General features: G+C 45.9%; 1 protein-coding gene across 5 annotated transcripts in view; it reads left to right on the forward strand.

Annotated features, from left to right (window-relative positions):
- Window positions 1–15,253, forward strand: part of EXTL2 (exostosin like glycosyltransferase 2) — a 159,500-nt gene that overhangs the window by 71,313 nt on the left and 72,934 nt on the right. For 2 of the 5 annotated variants that reach the window (XM_069641568.1, XM_069641567.1), the window contains one exon: window positions 2,748–2,859. The exons of 2 other annotated variants lie outside the window; for them this stretch is intronic. In XM_069641568.1, coding sequence (XP_069497669.1) covers window positions 2,852–2,859 — 8 coding nt within the window. In that variant the 5' untranslated portion in view covers window positions 2,748–2,851. The remainder of the gene's footprint in view (window positions 1–2,747; window positions 2,860–15,253) is intronic. One more of the 5 variants, XM_069641569.1, reaches the window with a different exon arrangement.

The following is a 15,253-nucleotide window of genomic DNA, read 5'->3' on the forward strand; positions in this document are numbered from 1 at the left end:
TCTGGCCACATCTCTGGATCACCTTTTAGGGGCAGGCATTTGAGAGCCCATCCAGTCTCGGGGCTCTCGAATTCTTGGCTTTGGTAATTAAAGTAACAGTATCCTCTTGTTCCAAAGAAAGGGGCCAGTTTGCATTGCCTGAAAGATTTAGGATGGGACACCAGGATACAAATATTGTTCTGTGTAGTATTTCGCACATTCTAGTTCAGATATAGGGTTTGCTGTAATTATTTGTGCGTTTTGGTCCAACGAGCAGTTAGAGAACAGGAGGGTGCAGACCTTGTGCTTTTGGAGCGATGTGTAAAGAAAATGAACTTGCATTCACCATGTGCGTGTGATTTCTTTTGGAGGGTTGCCTTAAATAATGACGACTCTCTTGGGTGTTTATTCGGTGCTGCTAGCTCTCTATTTGTGTCTTCTTGCGCATTGTAGTCCTATGCCTGGGCCAGGCCTGTAACATTGGAGATGCCCTTGACCATCAATGAATCACAACTTGATGTTTTAGAGGAGAGCCAGTCCCAGGAATTTACAATTTCTCTTTGTAAAGCTTCTGCCGTTCGCCAAAAGACAAACCATGATCTCCACAGAGCCATGTTCTTCTGTAATCTGTTCGTTTTGTTGTTACCTCAGATCAATAGTTAGCCACAGGCTTGCATGATCATTCCATGTATGAATGGGTTGAGTTTCTTCTTTTTAGTTTTTTTTGTTTGTGATGGGTGTGGTGAAATATACTGAGTTTGAAGTGAAGCAGTCTATACCTATAATTCGAGACTTTTTGGGTCCCTGTTCTCTATTCCTTATCTACAGCCCATGCCTCTTTGGTGTGATCTCCAATACTCTATCAAATTGTATGGAGTTGAGATAATGTATACCTTTACTCTTAATAACCTTCTCACTCGCTCACAACTGATGGCTCTTCAGCTCTTGCTTTCCTTTCATCCCTTCATGTGATTCTCCTTAGCCCTAGCTTATCCCTTCCTTTGAGACTGGCATCAACGTATCCCGTAGAGCTGAAAGGAATCGTAAAAAGTCTCCCTTGTGTCATTGTGCTTCCTTCTTATCCTTTCTATAATCTAGATGTGTATTCCATGTTAAATGTCCCTTTTTGTTTCCAGATATCATTAGCAGTCTCTTTTCATATCCTCGATTCTACACCGTCCACCTCGGTCTTGGCCTGTACCTTTGCTCAGTTGTTCTAAGCTTGACATGCTCCGCTCTTAATTTTCTCAACCACCTCTTCTACCATTTCTGACACCATTTTAAGCAGCTGCCTTTATTTCTCCTATTTCTTTGCTTCTCTCATGGATGCCCCCTTTCCCTCGCCTCTTATCTGTGTAATCAACCATTGTCTTCCTCCCTAGCTGTTCTCATTCTTACTTATTTTTTTTTAAATTAAAAAAAGCTTCTTTTGATCTTTCTTTCCCTTCTGGCTCTCGTCCTATCTTGCTTTTCCTTGAATTTATTATTTATTCACCCCTTTCTGAATATCCTGATGTGAACTCCCTTCTCTCCTCTCTTCTAACTGTTAATTGTCTTGCTCATTCTGCAAAAACTACTCTTCCAATAGCTTTCTCAATCACTCCAAACAACCCACACTTCAATCTTCTCATCAGACTGTATATGATTTGCCGGCATTCGATAGTCGACCACACTATCCTCTGCTCTGCATTTGCGATCGCTGATTCTGTTTTCTCCTTGTTTTCCTCCAGATTTTTCAAAAGAATATACCCTGTCTCCCTGTCTGCCTCTTCTCCTTGTCTGTTCGTTTTGGTGTCCGCAAGGCTCTGCACTTGGTCCTCTTTCATCTACACCACTCCCATTGTTCTCTCCTTCTGTCTTTCTTTACACTTGTATGTGGATTTCTAGATTGTTTCTTTCTGTTCTTAATCTGATATTTCTCACTCCAGGTCGTTAGCTGTTTTTTTGCACCTTAGCTCTGGATGCCATCTCTTTACTTTTGTGAACACCTCCAATAAGCCAGGTATACTTTTCGTTCATATTTCCTGGCATCCTGCTTTTCTCCCTCCATCCTGATCTAATTTCCTGTCCCCCCACCCATATCCATGTAAGACAGATGGCACCTTTGCTCACTCTCCCATTTTCTCGGATTGCATCTTTTCTTGCCTGCACCTAGTGATATCAGCTGCATGATATCCGTATACTTTAAAATACAATCTTTCTCCACATTTAGTGCTCATAACCTTTTCATTGATCTTCCTGCTTATGTTTTGGCCCTCTACGATTTAGTAGTCCATGCAACTACAGAGCTTGTCTCTTCTCTCACTACACTGGATTGGCTCCCTTTCCTTTTGACATGTTTGTTTTTGCTTTCTTTGTGGTGCATGTAAATAGGTGTCGCATTGCGCTGCCCTAGAACTTCTCATCACTTTATTTGCTTCCTGCCTTCTTCGCTCCTTAGTGCGTCTATTCTTGCTTGAGCACATTTTCACAATTTTCGTGCTCTTCCCCTTTAAGCACCTTTCATGCTTTTCTGAAAGCCCACTTGTTCAATTCCTCCTAATGTTGTGTTTTTTTTTAACATTATTTTGCAATGTAATACAAAGTAATCTTGTATAGCGCATAACTGCCATCTTATGGGGGGCTTCGTAGCACAATACTTTGAAGAAAGCAGTTATTATTTGATTGAATATTTGTTAGGCAATGCTTTTTATCCAAAATAATGAAATGCATGTGAACACAAACTGCTGCAAGTAAAATTATCTGAAATATCTTCTCTGATTACACAGTGAAAGTCACTTACGGATTCCTGCTTCCTGAGCGCGAATAGTTCACCAAATAATACTGGAAAAAAAACATCCACGCCGTTTCCTGAAATGAGGTCTGTTTCTTAATGATGTGGTGAGAAAACCTTTGGTAAATTAAAGTACTAGTGTAATAACAGTAACATGATTTACAGTAGTGTTGCCTGATTCGGAGCATTATCTCCTCCACACAGATGGGAAGAAAAGGACTGTTATAGTTGTACAAATCCAGCATGCAACAGGGTCCTGGAAATTGTAAGGACGAAATGTGTTGGGTTTGACCCTAGAAATTAAATGAATTCTAGTCTGGTTATCCTTTTTGCACCTTTTCAGTGTCTTGTACAATGCATCACTTTCCTTTGCTTATCTATTTTGCATGTCAACGTAACACGCATACTTATGTTGTAAGTTGTCATTGTGTAGTGACTTATTATAATTGGCTACTTGCCCGTTAAATTGTGATGTAAGATATCTTTCTAGAATGGCTACCAGGTCTACAAAGAAAATCCTGTATTTATAAATAATCCCTAAATGACCATGTTGCACAGTTGAACTACATAAAATGGCGCCCACGATCACTGCTAGCCTTTTTTGTTTTTAAAGACCTTTATGAATTCATCACTGATCAGTACTACAGCCTACAAATACATACTAGGAGGAGCTGACAGCATGGGAAGCCCGATAACCAAATACATTTAAATAAAAAACATCCTAATTTATTCCAGCTTCACCTAAGCAAGAATTCTGCTGCGACCACTAGAATTTTGATCAAGCACAATAAATGACCCACATGCCTGTTTAATGCAGCTTGAATTTACGTAGCAAATTTACTATACATTCATTGAAGCCAGCGTTGTATGGATCATCAATCAAGGGGTGCCAAACGTTCAGAAAAGGGGTGCATTGCTTATCAAAAGAGGAAGTCCTTTTTTTCATAATTGCTATCAAGATTAGAGGACATTTTTTAATCTTCCATTGTGGCAATGTCCGACACTTTCATTTCCAGTAGATGGCCAAAAATGGCACCATACTGTATTACACACATAAGCAGTACTATTCTTTTTATTATCTTGAGAATAGATGATTGGCATACTCGGCATAATTAGAAGTGCACAGAGCAGGCATCACCCATTGTGCCTTGCATTATGTCAGTAGGGCTTCAGATGACTTAAAATTAACTATAAAAGCAATTGTCTTGTTCAATTTTATGCCAGAGATATACCTCAAAATGACATATAAGGTAGAAAGTGAAAATGGAGGCATGCCTGGCATGAGTTTACATGTTCCAATTGTAACCGCTGGCTATTGGGATGCTATGTTTTGTCTTGATAAAGACACAAAGGAGGGGTGGCACTTTCAGATGCTATGTTTGTCACAGTACCTTGCGCTTTTCAAAGGCTGATTCAGTATATTATGTCAATTGGCAAATGTCCCATTAATTTAATGAGGGTGGTGCATCACCTGATTTTTTTTTTTTTGTTTTTTGTTTTTTTTTAAATAACCTTTATTGGTTTTTATTTTACAACAACAAAGGTTGGGTCAGAGTACAAGTGCATGTAAGGCTTAATAGTGTGAGAAAACATAGCATAGGACAATACATTTGCAGGGTTAAGTATATTGCACAGTTCCATTGTCGGGGGTTGGCTGCTTAGGGGTGCGTTTATATGGGTTCAATGCTTTGTACACCATCGAACTACTGGTGGTTGTCGTACTATACCTGGGAATTGTTCTGCATAGTCCAGAAAGGGCGCACAGGTGCTGTAAAATCTTCCCATAACTCTCACTCGGAAGGCCGTTTTCTCTTCCACCACTGTGTCCCATCATTTCTCCCACCACATGAAGGTTGATCAAGTCCACCAAGTGTCCAGTGAGTGGGAATGTCCCCTGCCTGTATCGCCCAGCAACACAATCCCCGGATAGAAACGTCTGGGAACCCCTCCCCCCCCCCCCCCCAGGTCTCCCATGACTGTTCTTCTGAGCATCACTCGTTTAGCAATTCTTGGCCTTTCCCTAACTGACATAATTCATGATACCCTTTTGTAACCTTTGGAGCGCTCCTGTGTGTAGCGTTACCGGTAGCGCTAGGCACTGGTAGAGCAGCCTCGGGACCAAGTTCATTTTTAGTGCTACAATTCTCCCCAGCCATGATACCTCTTGTTTATGCCACCTCTACAGGTCCTTTCGTAAGTATCAGAGCAGCTGAGGAAAGTTGGCCCGGTATATTCGTTCAGTTTTGTTTGGAATGTTGACCCCTAAGTAGACGATTTGTGTTTTAGCCCATTGTATGGAGCTAATGTTTGGTAATGCTACCCTGCGCTCCTGGATAAGGTTTATTCCCAAAGCTTGTGACTTCCCGTAATTAACCCTAAAGCCTGAGTCCTCTTCAAATGCTGAGACCTCTTGCCAAGAGCTTCTAGGGAGCTCTCAATCTGTGTTAGGGATAGGAGGACGTCCTCGGCATACATGGAGACCTTGTACTGGTTCCCACCAAACTGTAACCCCTGAATCCGTGTGTTTTCAAATTTCTGTTGCAAATGGTTCCACAGAGAGCCAATATTAGGGGAGATGGGGGGGCAGCCTCGGGAGATGTGGAGCAGCCTCGGGAGATGTGGAGCTTAGGGGGATCATATCACATTGATTCTCAGTGAGATGTAGGGATGCTGATAGTTTGCCATGACCCATTTAATGAAATTTGGGCCAATTCAAAAGCGGGTTAGTGTCTTCTGTATGTAGCCCCAGTCTAATAGGTTGCATTCCTTGTGAGCGTCGAGTGAGAGCACAGCCATTTCTATTTTCATTTTTGAGGCGCTTTCAACCAGGTTGAGGGTACGTCTGATGTTATGTGTAGTGCAGCCTTGGATAAAAACCTGTTTGGTCTGGAGGAATTAGGTGTGGGAGGACCCCAGCGAGTCTAGATGCCAAGATCTTGGAGAAGACCTTTGCGTCATTATTCATTCTTGTTATGGGTCGACATATTGCACAGTCCACTGGGTCCTTGTCTGGTTTGGGCATGAGTATAGTCAGAGATTCCTCCATAGATGGAGTGATGCTCCCTGTGGCTAAGAAGGAGTTAGAGGGCTGTGAGATGGGGAGCTGGAATGTGAGCATACACCCTATAGAACCTCACAGAGAATCCATCAGACCCTGGGGCTGCGTTTTCAGGGTTTTTATGGCTTCTTTCACTTCCAACAAGGTTATGGGGAGTTGAAGGGGCTCTAGCGGAGTTAGCTCAGGCTTTCCTGGGGGGTTGGAGGGGGTGGCTAGATAGTTAGCTTGCAGTAGTTCATCAATCGGGCTCCTCGTCACTACCTCGCTATGATCGTTCATCATTGCGCTCGTTTTGTCGTCCTCCCAGGTCAGCAGAGACGCGTCTTTACCTCTGAGTGGGACTATTATTACGAGTGTGGAACTTTTTTAATTTGTAAACTAATAGCCTATTGGCCTTATTGCTTTTTTAAATGTCTCGGGAGGATAGCTCCGGGGCAACGTGCTCGCCTTGGAAGCAAGATGATGCGGAGCAGCACAGGTTCGATCCCCGGGTCCGCGGTTAGAAACCTCTGGGTATTAAGCGCTTTATAAATAACCTATCATATCATATATAATAGAACTGTTTGGTGTACGCCAATGCTTTGGCGGATCTGTCCGCCAGATGCATTTCCAGTGCGGCTTTAGCCTGAAGTTCTCTCCCTGTCTTCACAGATTGGTTCTTTTTATGCGTCCTTTCCATGGCCGCTACCCTCTCTTCCAGCCTAGACTGCTGCAGTTGTCCCCCCCCCCCCTTTTTTGCGCAGTGGCACATCTTCTCATCACTCCGCTGATAACAGGCTTCATGGCGTCTCAGATTGCCGCTTCCGAGCATCGCACTGAGGAGTTTTCCCCAAAGTAACAAGTAAGTGCATTGGATATTTCCTCTTTGATTACTGCATCCTACAATAGTGAGTCTTGCATCTTCCAGTGCCGTTGCGGTGGCCTTGGAAGACCGCATACCCTAATCTGGGCTTGTACTGGGGCGTGATCAGAGATCACCTCAGATGTATTGGCACTTCTTCCAGGCAATTCACTGGACATTAGGATTAAATCGATTCTGGAGAGGCCTTTATGGACATAAGAGTAGAATGTGTAGTCGCAGTCCTATTGCTCGTGAGACATCCTCTCTTGATGGAGGCAGGGTTTTATCGCTATTCGGGTTGGGGAGCAAGTTGAAGTCTCCTCCTATGAGGAGGCGTCCTTCCGTGAATGCGATTATGTCCTGTAGGATAGTGTGGAGAAACCGGCCTTGGGCGCTATTTGGGCAGTACATAGCCCTTAACCAGTAAGAATCTCCCCATTGGGTCTCGTTTCACCGTCATCTGCGACAGTGGATTTCCTGGCTAAAGAGCAGCGCCGCTCCCCTTTTTTTCCTCCCCAGCAGTAGAAAAATCGCATTTGATGAATCACCTAAAGAGGATGCGCTTCTCATCTTTTGCTAGAAAGTGTTTCCTACAGGCCGACTACACTGGCAGAGATTTTTGTTAATTTGCGCTCCACCGATTCATTTTCCTGGAGAGTTGAGGCCCTGCACATTCCAGGTTACCATGCAAAATTCTCTAGTTGAGTCTATTTGTGCCATTCCCAACCGACTTTTAGCTTCTGACATCTGGCAGCCAGTGGCCCCCGTGCTATTTCTCCTCCTGAGATGCTATCTCGATATGTCCCTGTTTTGAACCCTTATCCAACAACACTTCCCCCAACTAGTGTATCCCCAAGACAACTACCTCCCCCCAAACCACCCCCTGGCCACTGAGGCACTCCAACTATGCTATGGGAAACCGGCTCAGGTCCCGACAACCAACCTTTTGTGGACAAGCAATGCCCATTGGTTGATGCATAAAAACACAACGGTGGCTTCTGTAGTGCTGTTTACAGTTACGGCTTTCGGTCTCAGACGCTCTTTTCACTCTCTCAACTCCTGTCGCCTCAGTTCCTTCGTTGGGTGCATTAGTTCTTCCTTTCAGAGATCACTGTGCCTATTTTCGGGGTGCGTGCTGCCTTTGTTCAGACAAAGGCACCAGAGGCACCTGCAAGGGTTCAGATTTGGAAGATCTTCTACTTTGTCAGCGGAATGATCCCTTTCGGGGCTTGGCACTTTTCTTGCCCTTTTGCGTTGGGCCTTTGATCCGCCTTCTCCTGTCCAGTCGTGTCCAGGGCTGCACAATCTCCTTCGATAAATCCTCTGTAAGAGACGTGGCGTACTTGTCATTGTCGTTTGCTCCTGCTGGGTTCAGCAGTTTTTCAGCCTCTTTTCATTATGCGTATTTGCCATTGCTTACCCTCCAGGTTGAACACCAGTGCAGAGGGGAAAGTCCAGTGGTAGAGCACCTTTTTGTCTCTCATCCATTCCGTTAGAGGTTTTAAAGCTTTCCTTTGCAGTAGTGTGGCTGCCGCGAGAGGGTCCCCAGAGGAATTTACAGTGACTGACAGAGAAGTGCCAGACAGCTACAGCTTCTGGCAGGCACTTATGTCAGCTTGCCTGACTTAATGGCAGTCGCATATACCGTCCCAGCGGGAGACTATGTCCTGCCAATGTTGTGGAGGGCCCAGGCTCAGTCCCACTTTTTGGAGACTGTCTGGGCCTGGCCTACTTAAAGCACTGGAGCTGGCCATGGAACCTTGTGGGCTTGCTTTGTTTCCATCCTCTAGGCAATATGATGTCCACTCTTCCATTCTGACGCACCATGCTGTCTGGCGTCACCTGCCTTATGCCTTCCCCACTTTCCATTGTTCACTCTTGGCACCATATTTTACATTTTCTCCTACCGTTTTTAGGTTTCTCTTTTTGCTTCCTTCTTTTCTTATGCCTCATTTTATTCCTATCAACGATACCTCACTTGCATGCATAGGCTTGCCTCCACTCAGTTCTTGTAATTTAACCAATCTGACATGTGTCCCCCACTCCTACATTCCTCTCTATTGGCCTGCTGAACGCTTGTACAGTTTAACAGTCAAGTCACATTTCATTCTTTCGATTTTAATATACGCTCTTTGTTCAAGACTTGAATCACATGAAATTACCATGTGCCCTCCCTTCTCTTAGCTGCTCTTGTAGTATGTTCTCTCATACTAAACAACTTTCTGGTAAAGACAATCATATTGTTACTTTGTTTTACTCTTCTGTCTCTTTATTGCACTCTTCATCTGCCCTTCCACTTTTGTTTCCTCTTTTGAAAATTACAGTGATTCTGTCCTTGAGCCTTACTGCTTTGCGTTTTTGATTTACCATCCTTTTGTGATGACTTTGTTGCTTTCTTCTCTTCTTCCCTTTTTGATATTCCATTATTTTTTTTCTCTTGGCGATTTTAATCTTCATCTATAGTTCATGCATCCTCTTCTTTTCTCTAACTGCTAGATTGAGTCCTGTCATTTTGTCCAGTACCTCTGTCCCCTTTCCTACTACTCTGGTTATTCCTTTTGGCTTATTTTATTTTTTTAATCCTTTATTTAAACGGTTGCGGTATACATCATTAATAGATTGGTGGCACATAGTAGTGAATTCAACATTTATTAATTAGTGGCTTGGCCCTCCTTGGCCGTGGGGAGAGAAGGTTGTTGGTATTGGATTGTCCTCGGTGGGGGGGTGTGGGGTTGGGGGGGGGGGGGGGGGGAGTCTTTTTGTCTGTGATTGATGCGTTTGGGCTGGGTGGTCCTTAGTCCAGGACTGGGGCCCATATGTTGGTGAAACGGTGGAGTGGTCCCCTATTTAGTTGGCATGACATTTTCTGTCCTGTGTGTTCCATCTACGGGCGAGCATTATTTTCGCCACTAGGAGGAGTTGGGCGATTCGTTTTGCCGTAGTTCTGGTTCTGGGGTGAATCTCTAGGAGAAGGGTCCCTAGTCCCCACTTCTGGATTCAAAGGTGGGTTGTCTGGGTGATGGGCTCAATTGCTTTAATTACTGCCTCACAGAAGGATTGCGCCACCTGACAGTCCCACCACATGTGAAGTACGAGCCGGGCGAACCACATTTCCTCCAGCAGGCAGGGTTCAGTGATTTCTCAAGGTGGTGCAAGCGTATTGGGGGGTTGGGGGGGGGGACACCATCGGTATAGTAGTTTTAGGGCACATTCTTATTTGGTAACACATCTAGAGGCAGTTTTACTCCTGGTCCAGATATCCAACCATGTTTGGTCTTCTGTGGGTTGTCCCAGATCGGCTTCCCAAAGGGCCATGTATTTAGGATGGACCAATGGCATAGCATGTCCCATTGTAGGAGCTTGTACCACCTCAAGTGTCTCCTCCTTGAGGGCCCATCTGTAATGTCAGTTCCAAGGCACTAAGCTCACGTGTGGCCCCATGTTTGATAGACTGATGCGTAATGCAGTGGTGAATATGCATGTAGGGAATCGTGTCCAATTCCAGTAGGGAGAATCGATTGTTGCATTTTTCAAAAGTGAAAGCCGGGCCATTGCTGTAGATTTGTGAGACCTTTTTGATTTCCTCCCCTTCTCCAGTTCCTAAAGTTAGCTGATTGTAGGCCTGGCGAGAAGTCTGGATTGTGAAAGACTGGGGAGAGGGAGCCTATTCCCTTTGTGGTCCTTTTTCTTTTAGCTGCCCAGTGACAGGTTTTTAGTGGAGGATAAGAGATTTGTCCAGCTCCTACACGCTAATTGTGTAAAATTTGGTAGAGCACTAAAAGGTGAGGGGAGCCTGGATTGTTCGATGGATACCCACTTCGGGGGGTTTGCAGGAGATTACCAGGTAAGCATGTTTGCCAATTGTGCTGCGACATAGTAGTTACGAACCCCCTCCATTTGGCATCGGCCATCATCACCAACTTTGCTATGCGCACTTTCTTCCCCTTACAGATAAATTGGGAGATCTGCCTTTGTAATTTGGTGAGTGGTTTCAGAGGGATTGCCACTGTTGGTGCCGAGCAAAGGTACAAGTATCTTGGGAGTAGGTTCATTTTGCATGCCGTAATTCTCCCCATGAGTAAGATCTCTTACGTTGTCCATCTCTTCAGATCGGCTTCCAGGTCACTAAAGAGGCGGGGGAAGTTGGGTGTAAAAGAGACCTTTTGGGTTTGCTACTATGCGGACCCCTAAGTATTTTATTTGGAGCTCCATTCTACCGCACAGGCCCTCTGGAGAGAATCTCTCATTTGGATTTAGTCCCACCCTCAGGGCCCCTGACTTAGCAACAGTGAATCCTGCCACTTTCCCAAAGAATTCCAACACCGTTGGGGCCTTTTGGAAGGGAGGCCTGACAGTTGGTGAGTGAGAGCATTATATCGTCTGCGTAGAGGGATATTGTGTAGTGGTCGCTTTTTACTGTCAACCCTGAGATGGAGGTGTTATTACGGATCGTTGAGCCAGGAGTTCCATGATGAGGGCAAAGATCACCAAGTGGGCAGCCCTGTCCTGTACTACAGGAGGACGAAATGGGGCCGGGAATGTCTTCTTTACCCTGAGGATTGTTTTTGGGGAGTTACAATTTGCTAGATGAAGTGACAAAGTGGAATGCTTCAAGGGCTAATCGCATAAATGCCCAATCTACCTTCTCAAAGGCTTTAGTTGCATCTAAGGATAATAAAGCAAGTGTGCGCTGTTCCGAAACAGCCACCTCCACTCAATTAAGAGCCCTCCGAAGGTTGTCTCTGGTGCTCCTACCCAGAATAAAGCTTGACTGGTCTGCTTCGATAATTTTGGGGAGAATATTTGCTTGCCTGTTTGCTAGGATTTTAGAATAAATGTTTGCGTCAATATTGAATAAAGATATCGGTCTATATGACGCACATTCACTTGGGTCTTTTCCGAGTTTTAGTAACAAAATGGTTATGGATTCCTGCATAGAGGGAGTTGTTGTACCTGTCTCTCGGAAGGAGGAAAAGAGCTCTGTAAGGGGGCCTGTGAGGAGTCCTTCTGAAGATTTTATAGAATTTGTGGGAGAATCCATCGGGGTCTGGGGCTCCGGGTTTTAAGGTTTTGATCACTTAGTCAACCTCTTATGCCGTGATTGGTAATTCCAAGGCTTCTCTGTCACTGATTGCTATTTTGGGAAGGGAAGCTCTTGCCATGTAGCCTTCCTGTTGGACTTGTGAGCGTTGGATGGATGACATGCTCTCCGTTAAATGTGACGTAGCCAACTGTAGCTTGACGTCTTCTGCATATTGGGAAGTGCCCTGTGAGTCTTTTGAACTAATCGGGTTTTTTTCTCTGGGTTTTCTCCAATTTGCGCACCAGGTTTCTATTAGCTTTATTACCTTTAGCGTAATAGCCTTGTTTTGTTCTTATCAGGGTTTGTGCTGTTCCCTCTGCGAAGTGGGCCTCCAGTTTATTCTAGACTATGCGTAAAGTTTAGGAGGCATTGGGAGACCATCCCTTTTTGTGTTCAAGTTCTGCGGCGGCCACTTGACTCTCCAAGCGCTTTTTGATGTTTGTGTTTGGCGTTTTGTGTACACTGCTGCGTGGGCTATTAATTTCCGCCCCTAATGACTGCTTTCATTGCGTCCCATCTGCTGGCTAACGATGTCAGTGCAAGAGGCTTTTCATTGAAATAGTTTTGAATGGCTTTAGTTGGGTAATTCCTGAGTGACATGTCACTTAACATTGGGTCGTGGGGATTCCATCTGGGTCTAGGGGTCTAGGGGGCAGAGGGGTCAGTGTCGTTAATTTGGGCTGTAAGGATTACTGGGGAATGGTCCGAGATTCATTTGGTCCTGATGGCCACCTCTTCCGTGTATGACATAATCTGGGGGCTAACCAAGAGCAAGTTAATGCGAGAGAAGGTGCAGTGCACATGAGGTCTTTTGTCTCTTGCTGCTGGTTGGCGGGACCCGTCAGCGAGAGGGTCCAGGACTTCGTTAAAGTTCCCTCCTATACTTGCCCCTCCAAGAAGGTAGTAGGTTGGATTCCAATTCTGCAAGGCATTCTTCTTGTTTTCCAGTGGGAACACTGAGACTAGAGTGTGTAAAAGGCCAAATGGGGCTATGCAGATCTCCCAATTCTGTGAAGGGGACTCGCGTCACCAAAGGAATTGCTGTGCCCCCTTTTTTAGCGCCACTAGATGATCGGTATTGCTTTGGAAAGGTTCTGCAGCGAAGCCGTGGGAAGTCCGCCTCAATAAGGTGAGTTTCTTGGAGAAATACCACTGAGCGCTCCAGGTCATTTAGGGGTTGCAGAGCTGACCTGTGTTTATTAGGGGAGTTCAGGCTTTGTATGTTGAGGGAGACAAAGCATAGTTTCTGTTGTGGAGGGGGCTTCCTTGTCTACTGAACTGAGCAACAAAAATAAGGCCATTTGGCCAGCGAGTGTTTGCACTCTTCGAGGTTGGTGTATACCGTATGGAGCCCAGGCACCGTTGTTGAGTGGTTAGAGGGAGTCTCACTTGAAGTGCCGTTTTGCCCCCTAACAGGGAGCCCGTGGGAGGGCTGCTGAAGTCGGTCATGTCTGTTGTGGGAAGCTTACTGGTTTCTGACCCCTCGCTCCGTTTGCCCAGGTATTGCATTTTTGTTTGGAGTCTGTCTTTTTTTCCTCCTGCAGTTAATGGTGCTGTAAGGTCTTCATCTGTGGTAGAGGATTTCCCTATCCGGATGTACTCTGCTTCTTCCAGAGTGCTAATAGTTCGCTTCATGCCTTTGGCGGGGAATTGGAGAGTAGCGGGGAAAAGCCAGCAATATCTGATTTTTCTGGTCCTGAAGGAAGATGGTAAGTGGTCTGTGCTCTGCGCATTTGTACAGTTGCCACTGCCGGATCCTAATAAATTTGAATCAGTGCTACTTGAAAGGTCAGCTCGCCTTGTAGGCGGTTTGCAGCCATGCGATTTCGCTTTGTGGAAAAGGAATGAATGTGGGCGATTACGTCTGGTGGGAATTCTGTGGAGGCCCCTCTGCAATTGCATAGCTTGTGGGTACGGTCCAGCAACAACATTGATTTATCACACTCCGGGTGACTGAACTTGAGGGGTGGGGGCCTTACTGGTTTCTTCCCTTTATCTTGTGGTTGCAGAAGGGTGGCTATGTCCGCACATTTGTGCGGTTTCTAGTATTTGGTCATGTTTATTATTGGCTGTGTGCTTCGCCTCAAACCCGGGGGTTCATAGGTCCCTGTGTTCGCTTGTTGGAGACGACGAGCGTGTTCCTGTGATTGTTGGTAGCCTCCTGGCTGTGGGAACGTTGGGTCGGCTGTGGGGGAGGAGGAGGGCCAAGGAGTCGTCCCCTTGCTGTTGCCCCAGCGCTCTATAAGCGGGTTTGTGTTCTGCTTTAGCTGGGAGGGTCCTCACCTCCCAGTGTCTGGTGATGGGGCAGGCTGTGTTGCATCTGCCTACTCCCCTATAGGGGTAGGGGTGGAAGCGGCTCTTGCTTGCAGTATCAGAAATTCTCCCTTTTTCCCCTTGTTGCGGCGTAGTCCCTGCAGGACTCTTTGTTGGTAAAACACTTCTCTGGGGGATCACTATGGCTTTGCAGTAGTGCTGCCCTTGGGAGGTACAGGACTGTCTGGCTCCTTGGGCTTCCCTGAATGTCTTCCCCGGCAGAGATCTGCCTTCTGTCATAGAATGTGAGGACCTGCTAGCCCCTACCTGCCATCTGTTGCCTATGGGTTTGTTGTTGCTTGACCTTCCTTCTCAATCCGGGGGGCTTCTGCGACTATTCCTCCAGGGACTCCCTCCTCCTTTTGCCTCAGTGGCGTTTGCCCTTGTTGTGAGGTCGGTCCTCGCTCTGTTTCTGTACCGCTCCGATGGCCCGGGTTTATTTGTAGATCAACTGATTTCAGTCATCTGGTACACAGTGACTCCACATATCCGGGGTTTCAATGTATTGCGTCCGTCTGTTCTCCACGGGCTCCTGTCGACTCAGACACGTTCTGATTCTATTTCCCTGCGGCCGGTGCCATCTTGAATTATTTTCCCAGGGAGGCTTTATTTTCGGGTGGCTGCATTGAAGATCGGCCGGCCACCAATTTCGCTGCAATTTAATTCAGGACCTCCATGACTGTTTCGCTTTTGGCGCTGTTTTTTATTCTGGCATCGACACCCTGGCCACTGCTATAGGCGGGATACCACTGGCTCCTCACAGAGGCTCTTAAGGAAGCAACCGCATTGCCGGTGCTGCAAGCCATGCCCCTCCCTTATCTTAATTTTCGCTCCAGTTCCCTCTGACTCTTCTACCACTGTGACTCCATTCTATTCTTCCGACCATCTTTTACTCCTGCTCTTTCTGACAGTTAGTCTCCTTCCTCCTTACCCACTTTTACTCACTGTAACCTTAGATGGTTTGATACTCCTAGTTTCAGATCCACACGCTTCATTCTCCCCCTCCCCCCAACCCCCTTAAGTTCATTTTCTTCTTTATCAGCTGACTTCCAGGTCTCCTGCTCAATCCTTCCATCCTTTTCCTAAACCACCCCAACCTTTGCTCACTGCTGAGCTTCTTTCTTTGCAGACCTCTCTCCATTGGGGCAGAAAAGGCCCAGGAAAACGACTCCTTTGTTTATGGATCACAGCTTGCTTTATTCTCTG

The sequence above is a fragment of the Ambystoma mexicanum genome, chromosome 1q (genome assembly GCF_040938575.1).
Source record: "Ambystoma mexicanum isolate Mex_15411 chromosome 1q, UKY_AmexF1_1, whole genome shotgun sequence".
NCBI lineage: Eukaryota > Metazoa > Chordata > Amphibia > Caudata > Ambystomatidae > Ambystoma > Ambystoma mexicanum.